The following is an 18,424-nucleotide window of genomic DNA, read 5'->3' on the forward strand; positions in this document are numbered from 1 at the left end:
CCGTGGAATGGTTTGGGTTGGAAGGGAGCTTAAAGATCACCCAGTTCAGGGAACCTTCCACTAGACAGGCTGCTCAGAGCCGCATCCAACCTGCCCTTGGTATCCCTTTGTAACCAGAACAAACCTCACTTAAAGCTCTTTCCTTATCCTGGTGTTTCTTGAGTCAGGTTGGCCTGAATCCCACCTTTTAATCCAATGAAATTCAGTCATTTTATACCTCGCTGTTATTTATTGAGTCCCAGCATCAGGAAGTGGGAACTCCTTTAGGCTGTACCTCCTTTACACAGAGACTGTGTCTCAGTTTGTATTGTTTGTATCTTGATGAGTGTTCCTATCATAAAACAACAGATGGGAAGTGACAGCTTTGAAGTGATCAGGAGCAGGCACATCCCCAGTGACGATTGAAGGCCTCGTGAGAAATGTATCAGAGAGCCCTGACTCATGCTCCTGTTCCAAGGTGAAACCCACGCTGAGCTCCTCACGGAGGATTTTGTGTTGATTGCCTGTGACACGTGTGCCCCTGGGGCTGGGTGAGGACACACTTCATCCCCTTGCTCTGAGTGGAAAGGTTCCCAGTGCCCAGAGGAGAGCAAAATGCCACTGAACCGTGAAGAAACCAGAGGAGACTGGTCCTTTCCTTCTCAAACAGCATCTCCTCCCAAAGCAGGGCTCTGGGAGTTCCCTCTCCTGGTACGGTGCTCACAGTCTGATTCCAGTTCAAGCCTGTCCTTCCAGCCTCAGGGACGTGTGTGCTCAGCTCCAGCACGGCACAGCCTGGCATTCCCAGCCATTCCCAGCCATTCCCAGCCATTCCCAGCCATTCCCAGGCTTTGCTCATTCCCAGGCTTTGCTCACTCCCCTGCCCCGCTGCCAGCCCCAAATGAGCAGTGTGGTGTTTGTCCTTTGCTCGCTCCTCAGGCCAGGCCATGAATGTCCTGGCAGTGTCTGTGTCCCCTGCCCTGCTCAGACACTGAGCCAGAGAAATGGATCTGTGCAATGAGAGGGTGAGAACTGCAGCCAGGGTTTGTCCAAGTGGGCAGGGCAGCTCCTGGAGTTACACACCAGTTACACACCGCAGATCCTCCTGCAGCAGGACTTTGAACATGGCTTTTGATGTTTAAACTGGAGCCCTAGTCCCACAAATCTCAGATTAAGTGAAGTCTTTTACAATGTCTTTTCTTACATGATCACTTCTTTCCTTCCTATTTGAGAAGATAATGGACTCTGTAAATTCTGCTATAAGAGCACCTGTGTCAGTGAGAAACCATGCCCCAGAAAATGAAATTCTTCTGCTGTGTTAAGTGCTTGGATTCCAAGCTAAAGAAACCTTCTGAATAAAAGCTACTCAGTGCACAGTTTCTCTATTAACAAAGTGCTGTATACACTAAATTATATTGTGTGGCTGCCTCCAGTTTAGATAAGCACATAAATGAGATGTGCTGAATCTACTCTTTTCACAGGCAGCAGTTCAAACTGGGTGTTGCACTGCAGCTGAAATTGTAAAATGGACATTATTCATATGAATGGGAGTAGTTACCAGTTAATGCTCACACCTTGATCAGGAAAGTGGCTCTGTGAGAAAAGTCAAAATTCCAGCAGCCTCCTGAAATTTCTGGCTGAATTGAGTGATGCAAAGTTTTGAGAAAAGTATTAAAATAATACAAGGAGGACATTTATTATCCTTTCACCCAAGCATAATACATTTACCTCCTTTAGCTCTCCTCATTTCAGTGTTACTGGCAGACAGAAAGGTGTGCTCTGCATCACTGCCTGTCCCAGGATCATTTGCACACCTGTGCCAGTAAGCACCGAGCTGTTTGTGTGAGTGGAAGTGACCTCTGTCCTGGCTTAGCCCTCACATGGGCTGATGGACACAGGATAACAGCTTTACTTAAACCTGACCTCCCCATGGAACCACGATCAGCTGCTTGAGCTGCACCATAAAGACTGGAAATCTTTGGTACTTGGGGCAGTGATGTGAACTGAGCCGTATTTTGGTCAACAGGCACTAGCCACAAGACAAAGTCCTTACGGTTTGTAGTTTGATTTGGCTCTTGGTCTTCAGACATTGCTTTCTTTTAGTTCACTGACTTCATATGAATGCAAAACACTAATGCCAAGAGACCATCCTAGATACAGCTGAAGCAGAGAGTGTATCTATGTTGTTTAGGTGTTTGTTTCTGGATCTTGACCTTGGCCATAGTTCAAGGTTTGAGATGTAAAAAAAAAAACAGATTTGGTTTTAGATTAAATTTCTTAGATTCTCTTGAGATGCTACGATCAAACATGGACAATCCTAGAAGAATTCCTTTGTTTGGAGCTGCACTTTAATCAGAACAAATTAAAAAGTAGTTTAAGATGCAGAGGAATGGATTCTGAGTGTGACCATGGAGCCCTGTCAGCTCTAACGTTCTGCTTGCCTGATTTTGAGCTTCCCTTGTGCCAACTAAGCCTTAGTTTAGTGGATTCACTCTTGGCTTTCTTGGATTAATTTAACCACAGCCAAGCTGTGTGGCTCTGAAATCTCTTGTTACTGAAATCCCAGGCAGGACATGGAGCCTCAAAAGGTGTATAATTAAAGGAATTGTGCTTTACTTTCAACACTGTTCTAATAAAAAGCAGATTCACTATTCACGTAGGGTAAAACAATTATGGCAACAGGCTTGGATTTCTTTGTCTTGCATCTGCCCTGATGGAGCTGAACACCTTCCCAGTCCATAGCAGAGCTTCAGCTAACACCAAATGGATCACTTTCTATTTTCAGACTGATCTCATGAAATCACATAGACAGCTGAAAATCGTAATTAGTCTAGCACTTAGTTTGGGATTTAGCAAGCTACAGCTGAATCCAATCTTCAAAGGGCTTATTCTCTTCAAATGCTTGGAGAGTTGTTACTTCATCCTGAGCTACTGCTCATGGAGCCAAATACTTCCTCTGGTGCTCTTCCTCTCACCAAGTTTATGAGATGTTTTAGTCTTTACTTCTTTCTTTCCCCCCTTAAGCAACGTTTCCTGCTCAGGTCTCAATCAGCCTGCACACCAATTAAGCTAATTGGCAACACATTTGAAACTCCCTAATTACAGCTGCAAAATTTTCAGAGAACAACCTTTTTGCAATTTTTCCTTCAATCAAAATACAAAGCAATAAACCCCCTGCAATGCTTAACTCTTCCCTGATAAGACTTAAAATACTCCAGAAGAGCTTGGTCAGGTGAGTCCTGGACCTTGTGGCTGCTCAGGGCTGGCTCCCAGTGAATTTCCCTCAGGAAATGTCCCCATGAAGAGCTGTGGGCAGGCAGTGGTGTTTGGAGGGCACATGAACCCTCCTGAGAGCAGAACAGCTGTGCAGGCTCCCCCAAACTGCTCCAACTGCCAACACCAATCAGCCAAAGCATCCCCAGCTGAGCCTTGTGATGCACCACAGAGTTCCTCCCTCACCCTTATCCCTCAGCTCCCTGTGCTGGGACAGCTTTGGGAGGATAGCGTGGTACACAAAACCTGCGGATCCTGCTTTTATAGAAAGTAAGTGGTTTGGGGTTTTTTTTGTTTTGTTTTTTTCCCTTTGGTTGTGTTTTAGTGGAGGAGAGTTCCCTCTGTCCTAATTGAGATGTTATTAGTGACTGATGATATCTCACTTTGCTGTTACAAAAAAGGCCGAGTTACTTTGGCCTGTGAGTGAGGCTGATTTCATCTTTTGCTGGACTTTTTGATCCAAGCAGGGGAAGAAGGTGCATTGTCTCTTTTAGTTTCACATTTCCTGTAGATTGTTGGTTTTATCCATTACCCCTTTCCATCCTGAATTATTTCTACTGAGCTGCCGTGCCCTGTTTGCAGTCTGCAGAGCAGTTCCCAGTCTGCTCACAAAGGAGTGATTTGTTGCCTTGAGCCTCGTGGCTGAAGGGAGTGACGCTTAAGTAGGGATGGCACATAGAGGGCAAGACAATGACTCGTGGCACTCGTGAAATGTCAGCCTGTGACCTTTAAACAGGCTGAAAGGAGCTGAGCTGGGGGGCACGAGCCCTAAAGGGTGTTCTGTCTGGGCACAGGTGGGGCTGGGAGAACGGTGATGTTCTGTACGCTGGGGAATTGCCTGTTCCTGAGGGCACAGCTAGCACCAAATGGATGTTGGCTGATTTGGAGCTGGGGGAACAGGAGTGTTCCAGCCTTTTAATTACCTGTTCCTAAGCACAGACCCCACCTCCTTGTGCTCCGAGCAAACACTTCACCTTTTGGTAAAGCAGGAGAGCAGCTGCCCTCTCTCAGTACCAAATCCATGCAGATGGACAGGTCTGAGATCTGTCTCCCCTGGCAGGGAAGGGGTTTGTTTCACACCAGGTGCCCACACGGAGCAGGAAGGAGGCAGGGCTGTGGGACACGGGGGGCTTGGGCACAGCCTCAGCTGTGTTCCAGGGTGAACCACAGAACCAGCTGGGAGCAGATTTTTGGGGGAGCAGCAGGCAGGAAAGGCTGATAAAAGCACAGGAGGTGTTAAACCCTGACTCCTCCATGTTCGATAGAGGCAGCAGGATTGTGATGAGCACAGACCCCTGGCCCTGGAGGATGTGAGCCCCTGGCCCTGGTGGGCACACAGTGCTAGTGCTGTTCCTCCTGGGGCACCGTGTGTGCCTCACCTGATGAGCCTTCTCCTTGGAAAGCTCTTCCTGTGCCTTGTGATGGGGCTCTTCACCTGGTACAAGTGTTTCCTCCCAAGGTTTTGCCAATGGATCTGCTCTGTCTTCCCTCTCCAGGTGGAATAGTCAGGTACCAAACCTCCTTCCCAAGTGTGGTGTTCCTCACTTTCACCCACTGTGGCATCAGCAGTGCTCCTGCTATTTGTACAATTTAAAGCGCTCAAGTCTTAAATTTTATATGTGGCACCTCTGTGAACCATATGCAATTTGGCAGAACACTTTTAATATGTCATTTTAATGCTTTTGCTTTCCTTCATTTTCAGTGGTTTGTCTTGGTTGATTTACTCCTGGATGTTTCCTGAAGTGCCAGGCAGTAAATGTCTGTACATTCTGTGATTTGTTCCATCGAGTCATACCATTTTTCAGGGATGGGGAAAGGGGCTGAAGCACTTGCAGACTGTGTGCATGGATATGTAAAGAAGCTTATCTTAATTTGTAAAACAAGAGATAGTAATGTAAATTAGATTAAGTAATCAGTACTTTTCTGTTTGGTCTTAATTATATATTTGTTGTCTTCTAAATGCAGGTTTAATCCTTCTCTTTGTTATGTAATAAAACAACAGTTGGTAGTGATTTGTGGATTATCATAACTAGGCATAGAAATACTTGCTGAACTGTTTATTCTATTTATGCAGTGATTTGATTTTATCCAGCTAGGACAAATGAGAGGTGGCTGGTATGTTCAGGAGCAGCCATTCACAGGGAAGCAGTGTCAAGCTTTAAAGGAACTGTATTATTAATTATTATGAATATACTAAATTAATAAAATAAAAAATTCCAGTAGCTCTTACACGTGCCAGTGTAGTAGAAAGGCTGTGGATTAAAATGGAAATGCAGAACAGTTTTCCTGAGAAAGTTCTTTTCAGAAAGTAAGATGGAACTTGAGAAGAAAGTTTGGAGGCTTTAAACTTTTTCTTTTAAATTTTTAAGGGGTAACATTATCCTTTCCTATGGTTTTATTAGGTTTTTTTTCCTTTCCTATGGTTTTATTAGGTTTTTTTTCCTTTCCTATGGTTTTATTAGGTTTTTTTTCCTTTCCCATGGTTTTATTAGGTTTTTTTCCTTTCCTTTTGTAGTGCTGGGGTGCTGAAAGATGTTTCACTTTGGATTGGCCTGAGAGAACTGTTTTTAGGTTGTGATTAGTTCAGCTTGGCAGCTGACAAATCAGTTACACAGAGAGCAGAACATAGCAAAGTGCAGCAGCAGTTGTGTGAATGAACCCTGCTGAGCAAAATGCAGGTTCCAGGGGGAGCTGGGATGGGGTGATGCCTTCCTGCTGGGCTGCTCTTGCACACAGATCCCACTATCCACCCTGCTCCAACTGCTCTTCATCCTGGAGACAGAATTCAATTAGGGAGCTTCAGCTTTCATCTGTTATTCACAAGTGTCAGTTCCACAATTGCAGAATCAGTCTGGTGCACACTCAGTGCATACACCTTCACACGTTTGCTTGCAGCAGGATTTGCGGTCAGCTGCACACAGACAGCGACAGGAACGGTTTGAGATGTGCCCACGGATTCACACAGGCACATGGTGATCCAGTGGTGAGGAGAATGGGCTGGGATGTGCAGAGATGCAGCCTGTAAGAGCTGGCTGTGACACGGATCTCTGAAAGTGTGAAGACCTGCCTGCCAGAAAGCGTATCTGTAATTTGTTTTAAATGTACAGGAGTTGTTTCTGAGTGTCCCATCGTGTGTTTTTCACCACTGCTTCTGAATTCCTGATATTCCTGGCAAGTATCTCAGCTTTCTAATTTTGTGGGGTTTTTTTTGTTTTGTTTGTGTGTTTGACTTTGTTTTGTTCTTGAAATCTTTGAGCTCTTCATTTATTGCTTCCTGTGCAAGCAGAGCCATCAGTGAGGGGAGGCAGAAATGGATTCCCAGAGTGTTGCTGTTGAAAGCCTCGAGTGCTTCAGTGTGTTGGACACAGCAGCTCTCACCTCACAGTACTTTTGCTGTTGGAGTTGTTGAGCTTGAAGTGGATCTCTCATGTCCTGGTGCTTCTTGCAGTGCATTATTCTTTGATGTTGATGAAATCAGTGTCCCAGGATTGCAGGAGGCACTGTGGGGAGCGAGGAGAGCTCTGCTGGAGCAGTGACAGGCGAGGGATGATGGCTCTCAGCTGGAACCTTCCCCCAAATCACCTGCAGCTGATGGACTGGCCACAGCCCTGTGCCTGCCAGAATCACTTCCTCTAGCCCCAGCACCTAGGGTGGCTGTGACTTGGGTTTATTTATTGCTTGCTTTTTTTTTTTCCTTTTTCTGATTTTTCTCACTGTAAACTTTGTGGTGCCCATCACTGCTTTGCCCTTTCATGTTCAGGCTGACATCATTTTGTGAAACAGTGTCATATCCTTTTATCTAAATACTTTTCTCTGTAATTATTACTTTGCTGCCTTTTCAGGTGGGAGCTTGCCTTTGTTATATGATCTTTCTCTGATCATTTTTGTATCACTTGATAATATAAAGGTGTATGTGTTCCTCTGAGGCCTTTTTATTTAAATGATTTCTTTGTCTGTCAGTGTGAATAATAAAACAGTTTCAGGATTGTTCATCTCTCTCCTAATGAATGATCAGGTGTCATCTATTCTAACATCAATGATTAATTTACAAAAGTTTCTTCAAACTTTAGTAAAATGCGATATTAAAAGAAAATATTGTGTCATCAGAGCTGAGTGCTGTTGTCAGAGAGACTCGATGTGCCTGTTGATCAGGCCCTGGAGGCAGCAGGAGCTGCTGGGCTGGTGTGTCCATGGCAGGGACCCTGAGCTGGGCAGGGGAGGTGCAGGAGGAGATCCTGAGCTCCCCCGAGCCTGGGAACGGGGTCTGCACTCACTGCAGGATCAGCTCCTGCTCTCACTGCACACGTGGACATCCTTTGGTGCTGAGACTCAACTTCCACAATTACCCAGGGAGTTCCTGATGGTCAGGCTTGTGAAAAGGATGAATTTGTTTTGGTTTATTGCCCTGCTTTGGAAGCATTCGAGTGGCTCATGCCTTGGATCGTTCCTGTGGTGGGGCAGAGCTCCCTTTGCAGAAGCCCCTGTGAATGTTGGTGTCAGTGGCTCAGGTGTGCTTTGTTGTGATGTTTCCCCTTGCAAAGGCCTCTCTTTAAACACGTCAGTAACTGACTTGTGAGTTTCATGAAGCTGAAGCATCTTGGCTCAGAGCATTTCCTCTTTGCCTGACTCAACACCTACAAATTCCTGGTTTCTCACTGCAGTGGTGATGCTTGATAGCTTTCACAAAAAGAGTGGCTTGGAAATGTGCAGTCCTTTTAGAAGTGATGGTACAGGTGATTTGTTGGCATCTCTCAAGTTTAATTTGCTTTATTCAGCATCTGCTGTTAAGTGTATGTTGCAGTCTGTAAAATACTCCAGCTTGTTTAAAATTCTCTTACAAGAAATGAGGAGTCACCTTTTCAGCAAGAAGCTTTTCAGTGTGGTCTGCAGCCTTGATGTCCAAACCCTCTTTCCCTGACTTTCTGACATGGTCTGCAGAGATGTGGGACTGGAATGAGAGTTGTAATAACTAGGGGAAGAGGGAGAAGTTGGCAGGTTGGGATCAGCATTGCTCTTGGAGAAGAATGATAATTTCCCAAGGATGAAACGGTCACAGGGAACATTGTAAAGTGAAGCAGGCAGAGCAGTCTGAAATGCTAATGAGGAGAGGACTTAAAAAGAAATTGGTGATTTTGGGCCTTGAAGCCATTCCTCTTTTTAATTTGTTACAGATAAATGCATGACTCTTGGGTTGCAGGGTTCTGTTTTGCTTTCCTCTTTGTGACACATCGATTTGGCTTTATCACTGTTCTCTGGGTACTTGCCCTTTAGAATGCTGTTGGTTACCAAAAGAAAAGGGGATTTTTGGAAACTGTTCTTTAATGGTGTGACAGCACAGGGGGAAGCTCAGGGTTCCTGCTGCAGGTAGGCTGGAGTCTTTAATTTCTGATTATGCTGATTTTCCTCTTCCAAGCAAGTGGGTGAAGATTGGAGCACTGATTTCCCATCAATGTGAGCAGTGACAATTGATAGTGATCGATTGCTGCTTCAGCAGCCTGGTGTTGCACAGCTGTGTAGGGAATTCTGTGCCCACTGGAGACTGGACTTTCTTCCCAGTCTCTTTCATTCTGAGATGGCCACGCTTATCTAGGGTGAGTTTGTTTTGGTTTGCTGCTGGCTTTTAGCTGATTCTGTGGATTAGCTTCTTTTAAGAAGCCAGATACTTTTGCTTTTACATCTAGAAAGTCTTTTGCTCCTTTTTTTTAAACTTCAGTTTATTGTTTTGCATTGTGCCAGGGCCTGGAGGCCCTCACCAAGATCACAGCTTTGGGATTTTATGTGCTGCTCCTACATAAATTGCAGGATAAGTCTGTTATGTTTGCAGCCTACAGACAAAGGGGAAGAGGAAAGAAACAGTAGTACCCTTTATTTTCTGGACACAGAAGAGCAGCACAGGAAAAATGTCTGAGGTTGGACAGAGTGGATTGCAGCACCTAAATGGAAGATCCTTGGTTGGGAGTAACTGGACCACAGTACTCATGAGCAAATAAATATTTAGGTCAGATGCTAAACAAAAAAATAAAGACTATTAAAGCATTTGTGAATTAGAGCTTGAGAAAGTGGGTTGTCTTTGAAAGCCATCTGTGGTAAGCCTTTGTCCCCCTTCTGCATAAGGGTAAGGATTTGAACTTGCTGTGGGGGGAAAAAAGGTAATTTATTTCATAATTAGGGTAGAAGATGTGAGCACAAAGGTCAGCTGTTCAAACAGGAAAGATGAATACTGTATTTACATCTGTATTTTTTAAGTTTCTGTGTTTGTTCTTTGGGCCTGCCAGTTCCTAGAAAGGATGCAGAGCTTGTTCAGTGGCTGACAGCCTGCCTCAGGTAATTGCTGGCTGGCACAGTTAAAATAGGTGCCCTGCAGTGGGAGAGGCTCAGTGCCACTGGAAATGTTCTGTGTGCGCAGTGATGTACAGCCTCCAGATAATGCAGCTGCATCAGGGCACAGTGGAGGGTTAGGCAGCAATGAATCCTGATGGTGATTTACAGAAATAAACCTCTATTGGTGGATAAAATGAAATAGAAAGGGCTGTAAATTGGATGCAAATACAGCTCCCTTTGAAATCCTCACTGGAGTGATGTAGAGGAGCTCATGTATAAGTGGCTATTGTGCTAAATATTTTTGAAGTGAAACTCAGCCTTGTGCAGGAAACCGTTTAGAGTCCATGTACTGCCTGAGAGTGCTGAGAAGGTTGGAGTGAACTCTGGGTGCTCCATTTGCAGCATTTGCTGTAAAATCATTGCCTTGGATCCCTGCACAGGTGGAGCTTGCTGTAATGGTCAGTGTTGAGATGTGTGGGTGCTGACTGGGTCACGTTGGCTCTGATGATAAATGTTTATTGCAAGTGGAGCAGTGACCTTTGGCATGTGTAAACCTGCACAAGCTACTTCTTTTAATCTGCCTGTCATGCAGAATGTATCATAAAGCATTGTTTTCCAAGCTGATCAGATAAATCATCATCTGCCCAGGCCACCTCTGCACGGACTGATGAGGTTTGCTGCCACTAATCCCAGCTGCAGCACTGCCAAGCCCCTCAGTAAAGTCAGAGAGGTTGTATCACTGCATGACTTGAAGATCTGATCTTTGAAACTCTCCTTTCCTTCCAACAGTGACTGAGAGTCGAGGGATCCTGGAGAGCATTCAGAGGTTTTCTTTGCTGCCCACGTACCTGCCCGTGACCTATCGCATCCACAACGCAGATATTTCCTTCTTTCTTAAGGAAGCCAACCAGGACATCATGAGGAACTCCAGCTTGCAGTCCCGGGTGGAATCCTTTCTGATCTACAAATCCAAGAGTCCCCCCGTGTTGAACGCCAGCTATGGACCCTTTTCCATTGAACAAGTAGTGCCCCAGGACTTAATGCTGTCTTCAAATCCCTTCGGATCTGCTAACAAGTTCTCCTTTGACTGGAAGCTGAAGGCCTTCATCATGAGCACCAAGATCTACCTGAGCAAGCCCAGGGTGCAGGTGCTGTTCTACATCGTGGGCAGGGACTGGGACGAGTACAGCCCCGCGGAGCGGCTGCCCTGCCTGCGCGTGTTCGCCTTCCGCGAGACGCGCGAGGTGCGCGGCAGCTGCCGGCTCAAGGGGGACCTGGGGCTGTGCGTGGCACAGCTGGAGCTGCTGCCCAGCTGGTTCAGCCCCCCCAGCGTGCTCACGGGCCGCAAGAAGCAGATGGACAGGTCTGAAGGGAGCCCCGTGGAGCTTTACTACTCCATCCAAGCAGGAGATGAGAGAGGGGAGTGCGCCAAGGAGGACGTCAGGAAAAGTAACGGGATCCGGTCAGGGCGCAATGACATCGATGAGTCGGGACCTCCCCTGCAGAGGATTGGAAGTGTTTTCCTTTACCAGACACACGCTGCCCCTTCTTTAACTGAAATGAGGTTGGATAATAATGTTGTCATCCAGTATGCACCAAAGACCGTCAAACAAGGGGACATTCTGACTTTCCTTGTATCTGTTGCTAAAAACTCCACAGAAGATCAGTTCACGCTGAGGTAAGGCTGCTTTTCTTTCTTTGGTACCTTACTTCTTGTTTCTCTGCGCTTGGAAGTCGCTTTCTCTGTGTAAACTGCCTAACAGTCCATCAATTGCTGCTCTCCAAAAATTGTATTGCTTGGTTGACTTGCTGCTTCTCATGGTGTTCAGTGTGATACTGAATTAACTGAGATGTGGTCTCTTGGATTGAGAGAGGCCTTTTCCTCAAGTTGTCCTTTGAGGAATGCTTACAAAAATTGAAATGGTAGAGCTGGGACGTATCTATGTACTAGGAGGAGATAACATCTAAATTCTTGAGAGCCGGAGTTTGCAGTTCTCCTAATCTCTCACTGGACTCATGTTGAGATTAATGAAGCTTAAATCCGCAGAGTTATTTACAGGAAATGAGCAAGAATGGGCATTTAAGAGGATTCACGTGTTTCAGCATCTCTCCCCAGCTTGCTGTGAGCCTGGCTCTGCACTACAGGATGTTTGAGGTTCCTAAGTATTATTGATCTACCAAAACAACTTCTGAAAGCGAGGATCTGCCCGAGGGGGTGGTGATTGGTATCTGAATGTCTGAAGTGCCTCATTCTGTCCAGGCACTGAGGTGTCCCTGGGCAGCTCCCTGTAAGCACCAGGACAGTCCAAGCCAGAGCAGCTGGGGCCCAGGGCAGGTGAGTGGTGCCTGCCAGGGGACCCGTCCAGCTGTCTGTCTCTCTGTCACCTGTGTCCCAGCACTGTGTGAGGGTTGTGTGGCTGAGGAGTGGAAATCTGTGTCTGCAGAGATCGCTCCATTTCTTATCCCTTTGCAGTGACTCGTTCCTCAGCCCCCTGAGCTGAGGGTAAATGTCACACTGGCTGCTGGGGGTGAGGCTGATTTGTCTCAGGTTTGTCCTGGAGCTGGGGGGTGCCAGAAGGTTCCTCTGGAAGAGCAGGTGCATGGCAGGAGGGAGCAGTGACCTCCTCGCTCGTACAAATAGCACAGGCTGGCAGCTGCGCTCACAAACAGCTGGGCTGGGCACTGGAGGGGCTCTGGAGCTGCCAGCCACGCCATCACAGCCTGCTGGGCTCGAGATGAGGCTGCTCTCGGTGCTTACACATCTCCCGTTCCAGGGCACAAATGGGTGAGGCTGGAAGTGGAACATTCAGGAGCTCATGTCTGCCCTGGCCTGGAGGAAGGAGTAGCTCACATTTGGCACCACTGGCCTCAGCAGGAACAGCTCAACACAGGAATTTTTTTTCCCCTCCCCTTCCCCCAGGGAGATTTGTGGGGAAATGGTTTGTCCTAAAATCAGGACATTTTCCCTTTGCAGGTGTGTGATGTATAAACTGAATTACCACAGCCTTTGGTTGCTGACTCAAGGGCAATTATTTCTTTTTCACCTGGTGGAGGACAAACACCTCTCCTCACCGTATCTGTTTCTCATCTTCTGAGTCAATCTAACATTTCAATTGTTTTTTGAGTGCTGATTTCAAGCCAGACAATCCAAGTTCCTCATAGCAAGTGTCCAGGGATGTCTTTATTCTCTGTACTAATGACTTTAAAAGGATCACATCAGCAGACATGGAAACTTCTGCTACATTTGAAAATAGGTTTAACTGTAAACATTAAAAACAATTAATTAAGGTAAAAATGTTTATTGTTTTTACTCTGTAGAGTCTTAGAAATCTCACTTCAAAGCATCTCTGTTTCCATGAGCTGTAATCCATTAAAAGTGGAGCTGGTTACAACCATGATAATTATGTTACATATAGGTTTATAAAATTTTCAAAAACCTTGCTTTGTTTAAATTAGGATGAAAACTCAGCACCTGAACTTGTAAAGGAATGCTTCTAAAATGAATTTTCTGGAACAAAAAGGAAAAGATGCGTTTGAATTGTAGCTTTATATTCGGAGATCTAAGGTATCATAAAACAAAAAATAAGCTAAAAATAGGAAGCGAATATCAGTTCAAAATGAAAAGTGTGGCATTCTTGTCTTAAAAACAGCACCTGGGTGTTACCTTTAAAAAACAAACTTTTGTAACAGCTTGCTGTTGCTTTCTTGAGCTTTGATTTCTCTTGACCTGCTTTTGTGAGAGTGCCTGGCGTTGAGGCTGGGAGCTGCTGCGGTGCCAGAGCACTTGTGACACGCTTTGTGCCCTTGTGGGGAGTCAGTCCTCTCTCTGATCTGCCCACAGCATCTCCAGGGGCTTTTTTGCTTGGGTTTTTGGGTTTGAATTGTGGTTCCTGTGTTCATCCCTCCGAGATGTGTTCTCCATCTATCTGGTCTCGTCTCATTCTGATCTCCTCTCATTCTCAATCCTCTCTTTCCCTCCCTCCTCCAGTGTAACTCTTTCATGAGAAACTGCATTAATTTTTATTTTGAACCTGTCCATTGTTTTTTGAAGTTCTGCCTTGAGTGGCAGCAAGATTTGGAACTATATTCATGAAGTGAGGCCAAGGGCTGCTGGCAAAATGCTCTTACCATTGCTTTTGCTCCAGTGGACTGGAAACTGTGGCTTGAACAGATGGAAAATATAGGATATACAGGTCAAAAATGAAGAAACAGACATGCAAAACAGCCAAAAGTGAAAAAAAAAATATCACTACTGAATATTTTCTGTTTCAGAACTATTGTGCATAGAGTAAACCCTATCCCCTTTCTAATAGGAAATTGTCTTCAAGGGGAGCCTTCTGCAAACTTGTGAATACTGAAAGATTTAGGGAAAGGTACCTTTGGTTTTTATCTTGTGCTGTTCTGCACAAGGGAAGATTTAGAGGAGTGAATGTGGAGCTGATGGACTGTTTTTAATTTGAGAAGGAGTTGGACCGCAGGAGCCAGGGCCTAGGTTTTGTTTTTTAATGAGCTAGGGAAATTAAAAATATTTGTCTTGGCTCTGTGTGAGTGTGAGAGATTAGAGGAAAGGAAGGAGATGAAATACAGATGATGGATAAATACGGAATATTACTTGACTGGGCCTTAGAAAGCTGAGGGGTTTCTCAGTTTCATTCAACACTTGCTTCCCCTCGTTCCCCTTCTTTTCACCTTCTCACTGCTGCTGGCCAGGCAAGGCTGAAGGCTCCTCTTCCTGCCCATTGTGGGTGCTGGAGGTTCCCTGGTGTCCATGGAAAATACCCCAGTCTGTCTTGTTCTCCTGCTTCTCTGCAGTTCATGGTGCACGTACTAGGAGCTGAAACTGAAGTGAGATCTTCATTTGAAGTGTTTTTGCTGAGAAAGGAAAACATGAAATATAATTTCATGTCAGTCCTTCCAAATGCTTTCAGCAATTAAAGCCTCAAAGCTCTGGTGTTGCACAATTCCAATTCCTGCTTGCAGCAAGCCCCAGTTCCTGCTGGAATGAACTCAGGGCTGTTAAACTGCAATCAATATGTGCAGGGATGCCAGAGTTTGCCAGAGTTAGGAACAGGACTTTTCTCAACCCACGCTGTAGATACAGTTCTTTATTAGCTTTTTTCTGGTTTGCTGGACCTGATAAACACAACCTTGTGTTTTGTTTCAAACTCAACAGGATTGATACTTGCAACCTTTTAAATTTGTTTTCCTATTTCTGGAGATGAATCAGCAAAGAAATTAGAGCGCTAGAATTGCCGTGAGCTACTGAGTGTCAGGCCTGGATACATTCAGGAGTGAAAAAAGCAGCAGCTTTTTTTTGTTTTACAGTTATTCAATTTCTAATTATATTTAGTGAAACCTGTGTGAGGGGATGACTGAAGGTTGTAATACAAAGTCATAGACCTTCAGTGTTAGGAGAAAACTAAGTTTTTCTATAAGCTATGAATGCTATTTGTGCATTTGTAAACCCAAGTTGGGGGCTGGACATCTGCAGGTACCAGTTTCATAAATTATTGAGAGGCTTTGTGGTTTCCCTGTGGCATTTTTAATGACGGTAATTGTGGGAATGCAGGGACTGGTGTGAAATTGTGGTGCTGAATAAGCAGTGCTTATTGATAATTGGGAAGATTTTCCCCAAAAGGCCCAAAGAGTTTGTTCCATGAGCAAACATGAGTTTGTTCTTATTCTCCCTTTTTATCTAACAATCAATCAATAATAATCCAGCAGACATGAAAAGGGCTGCATAAATCCGTGAGGGGAGCAGAGTGGAGATCATTAGCACTCAATTTATACAGCAAGAAAATTTGAACAAGACTGGCATTTTATCAAATTGCTTGTGTGTTCTTCTAGTGCTGGGCTAAATCAAATCTTATTCTTCGTGCTGAACTGAATCATATTTAAATAGCAGAAACAATCAGTGGTAAGTGGTGATCAGGAAGGTTACCAGGCACATAAAACTCTGATGAGATGGGCTTTTCTCTAGGCCTTAGATTATGTGGCTATTTCATGGTACTCCAGCCCTGAGTTTGTACCTCCTGTGCCAGACTGAAAAGAATCCTATTGTACATTTTTTACTCTTCCTTCCATAGCTCTGGTTCAGACAGTTAAAACATCCCCTTCCACATTCTGCTTTAAAACAGCTTCTAAAATCTGAATTTTTTCCCTCTCTTCTAACTGTGAACAAAAGGGAATTAAACAAAAAACCCAACAAACCAAAACCTAAATTATCTCTTCTTTTGAAATACCACCTCTGCATTTCAGTTTTTTCACCGCTCAGTCCTGATGGTAAGATGAGGTTGAGGTAGGCAGGAGTGACCTGGGAAGGAGAGAGTGGTTTGCTGTGTGATGGAGGAGCTGCTGCTTGCCCAGGTGAGCTGGTGCAGAGGTGTTTCTGCAGCAGGGCTGGTGCAATCTCCCTCTGCTGCTGCCTGGGGAGAGGCTGCTCCAGCTCCCGGCCCTTCTGCTCAGGGAGGAATTAACTTGCACAGCCTGTTTATGAGCTACTCAAGCAAATATAATTTTCTCCATCTTCTGGATGGCAAAATAGCTTTCCTGCACTGCTAAGTGACTTGCTAATGGCCCAAAATTGTCCGTGGCACTGTGGAGACAAGTGCTTAAGAACTATTGACTTGTAGGGCACTCTATTACCTCCTGTCGCACTTGCAGATTCTGTTAAGAAGAAAATAGTTCCTTCTGTTGAAATTATTCCAGTTAACATCCTCTGCCTTGAGGATCAGCTCCATTGCCTGAGCAGGGGTCAGAAAGCAGAGACAGATCCTGCAAACCATTACCCACACGAGTGGCCTGCTGAAAGGACTCTGCCTCCTCTCCTGATCACTTGGAACAAACATCAGGGAGCTCTTTGGCTTGGGTTTGGGACTGCACTACTGCCCTGCTGATCCACACCTCAGAATTATTGTTCTGCTGCTCCTGGAGACACTGTGAGATTTGGCTAGGGAAAACTAGTTTTCCAATATAACTCCTTAATTTAGGGAGCTGAAAAACATTAGCAGACATCATGTTAACTTAATTATCATTGGGGAATACAGGTTTGGGTTGGTTTTGTTGGTGCTTTGTGTAGAGAAGGGGAGGTTTGGGGTACTACAAATGCCCCAGTTTGTGGATTTGATGTCAGAAGTGTTGTTTTCTTCCCCCAGAACTGCTTAGCTCTCAGTGGAGAATGCATTAGGGGCTCCTTTGTGGTCAGAAATGAGCCAGTATGAAAGGTGCTGTTGGGGCTGTGCTGCTAAGGGCAGACAGATGGAGATGGAGAGGCACTGCCAGGGTGTGAGCTGCCTGGTTTGCAGGTGCTGCTGCTGCCATCCCTCTCACCTGGGGACGTGTCAGAGGGATGTGCCCTGGCTGAGGGCAGTGGTGGGAGCTGTGTGGGCACAGACTGCGGGAGGAGGTGACACCAGGGCTCTGCTGTGCTGCTCCATCAGCACCGGGGATCACACACCCAGCACCTGAACATCTCCATTCCGGCTCTGATGCTTTCCTGGTTACTGCTCAGGAGTTTAACAGCTCGCTTTTTATCTGTATTTCGGTGCCTGAATACACAGATCATTCTTGTAAAACTTTGGGTCAAAGAACTCTTCCTCTAATATTCTAGTAAAATGTGAAATCTCAGCCAGGTGAGGATTTTTCCTATTTCCAAAGTAGTTTTAAAAATAAAAGCTAAGTACACTAAGGAATAAGACATTTCGTGGGAGGGAAAGTAATCTTTGATTTGAAATTACTGGAATAGTTTGACTTTTCAGTGTTGCTTTTGCATTTTTTAAGGGTAACATTTATCCAGGCTGCGCACACTCATGTAATGCATCAGGCAAGCTCAAAGTGCATTTTTGATCACAAAAAAATTGGAACATTAGTTTTCTGCTTCTAATGGCAAATCTGAGCCCTTTTAGATTTTTAAGATTATTACTTAAACATATCTGCCAGATCCTTGTAACATCTGTGTAAAGCCGTGGTAATGAATTGCCTTGTCACTTTATCAGATGTGTCTGCATCAGTCCCTTCCCTGAAGTTTCCTCTCTCCTGGCTCCCTGCTCTGCTCCCCTCCGTGCTGGGTGTGTTCTGCTGCTGTTTCCCAGCTCACTGCTCTGTGTTTGCTCCATCTCTAATCCCCTTCCCTGGAATTCCAATGGGAATGGAGGGAAGGGAGCTGCTGTTCCAGGATCAGTGTTTGTGCTGGTTGATCTCTCCAACCCCATCACAAGGAATACCAATGGTAATAGCCCGGGGTAGATAGCTCATTGCACAAAATAATTGATCTGTGTTATAGCAGATGGAATCTGATCTAAATCCAGAACGAGTTCAAATGGTGAAACAAAGCCCTGGCTGTCAGGCTTTGCCTTTGGGATATCAGAGCTGCACAGCCTGCGATGCTGGGCACCCCTGGACCCCTGGGGATGTCTCCAGGAGCTCCATTCCTGGAGCACAGGATTAGTGATGCTTCTTGACCCTTTTGTTAGAGGGAATGTATTGTTAGTTAAAGACTCCCAAAGTGAGATACCTGCAAAGAAAAGCTCTATGCATGGCTTTGAGATCTTGTAATAATTAGGTGGATAAAACAATTTGGAATGCCTGAAAAATCTCATTATTTAGGTAGAAATGTTTAAGCTTTCTTAATCACCTGGAGTTGGTGATACTTTTCAGCTGTGAGAGAAGATAGGAAGTGCTTGGCTGTGCACTTCTTGGAAAACAGACTTCAAATCTCAGTTTGGGAAGATTTTAAAATAGTAAGCTGCTCACCACGGGCTTGCAAATGGCTGAACTAGGACCAAACTGAATAAATAAAGGTGGCTGCAGGGAAAAAACTGAAAGAGGGAAAGGAGGAGGGAAGAAAGGGCAT

The 18,424-nt window shown here is 45.2% G+C and overlaps 1 protein-coding gene across 7 annotated transcripts in view; it reads left to right on the forward strand.

The window, feature by feature from the left end:
• TMEM132D (transmembrane protein 132D) overlaps positions 1-18,424 on the forward strand; it is a 184,191-nt gene that overhangs the window by 30,363 nt on the left and 135,404 nt on the right. For 2 of the 7 annotated variants that reach the window (XR_015774226.1, XM_088065078.1), the window contains exons 1-2: positions 3,231-3,522; positions 10,363-11,251. Coding sequence is in view for 6 of the 7 variants with exons in the window: in XM_088065078.1 (XP_087921204.1) it covers positions 3,414-3,522; positions 10,363-11,251 (998 nt within the window). In the remaining variant the exon portion in view is untranslated. The other 5 variants (XM_088065084.1, XM_088065079.1, XM_088065081.1 and 2 more) reach the window with 5 other exon arrangements.

The sequence above is a fragment of the Pseudopodoces humilis genome, chromosome 20 (genome assembly GCF_049639895.1).
Source record: "Pseudopodoces humilis isolate 2021_Gansu_Grassland_sample_001 chromosome 20, ASM4963989v1, whole genome shotgun sequence".
Lineage (NCBI taxonomy): Eukaryota > Metazoa > Chordata > Aves > Passeriformes > Paridae > Pseudopodoces > Pseudopodoces humilis.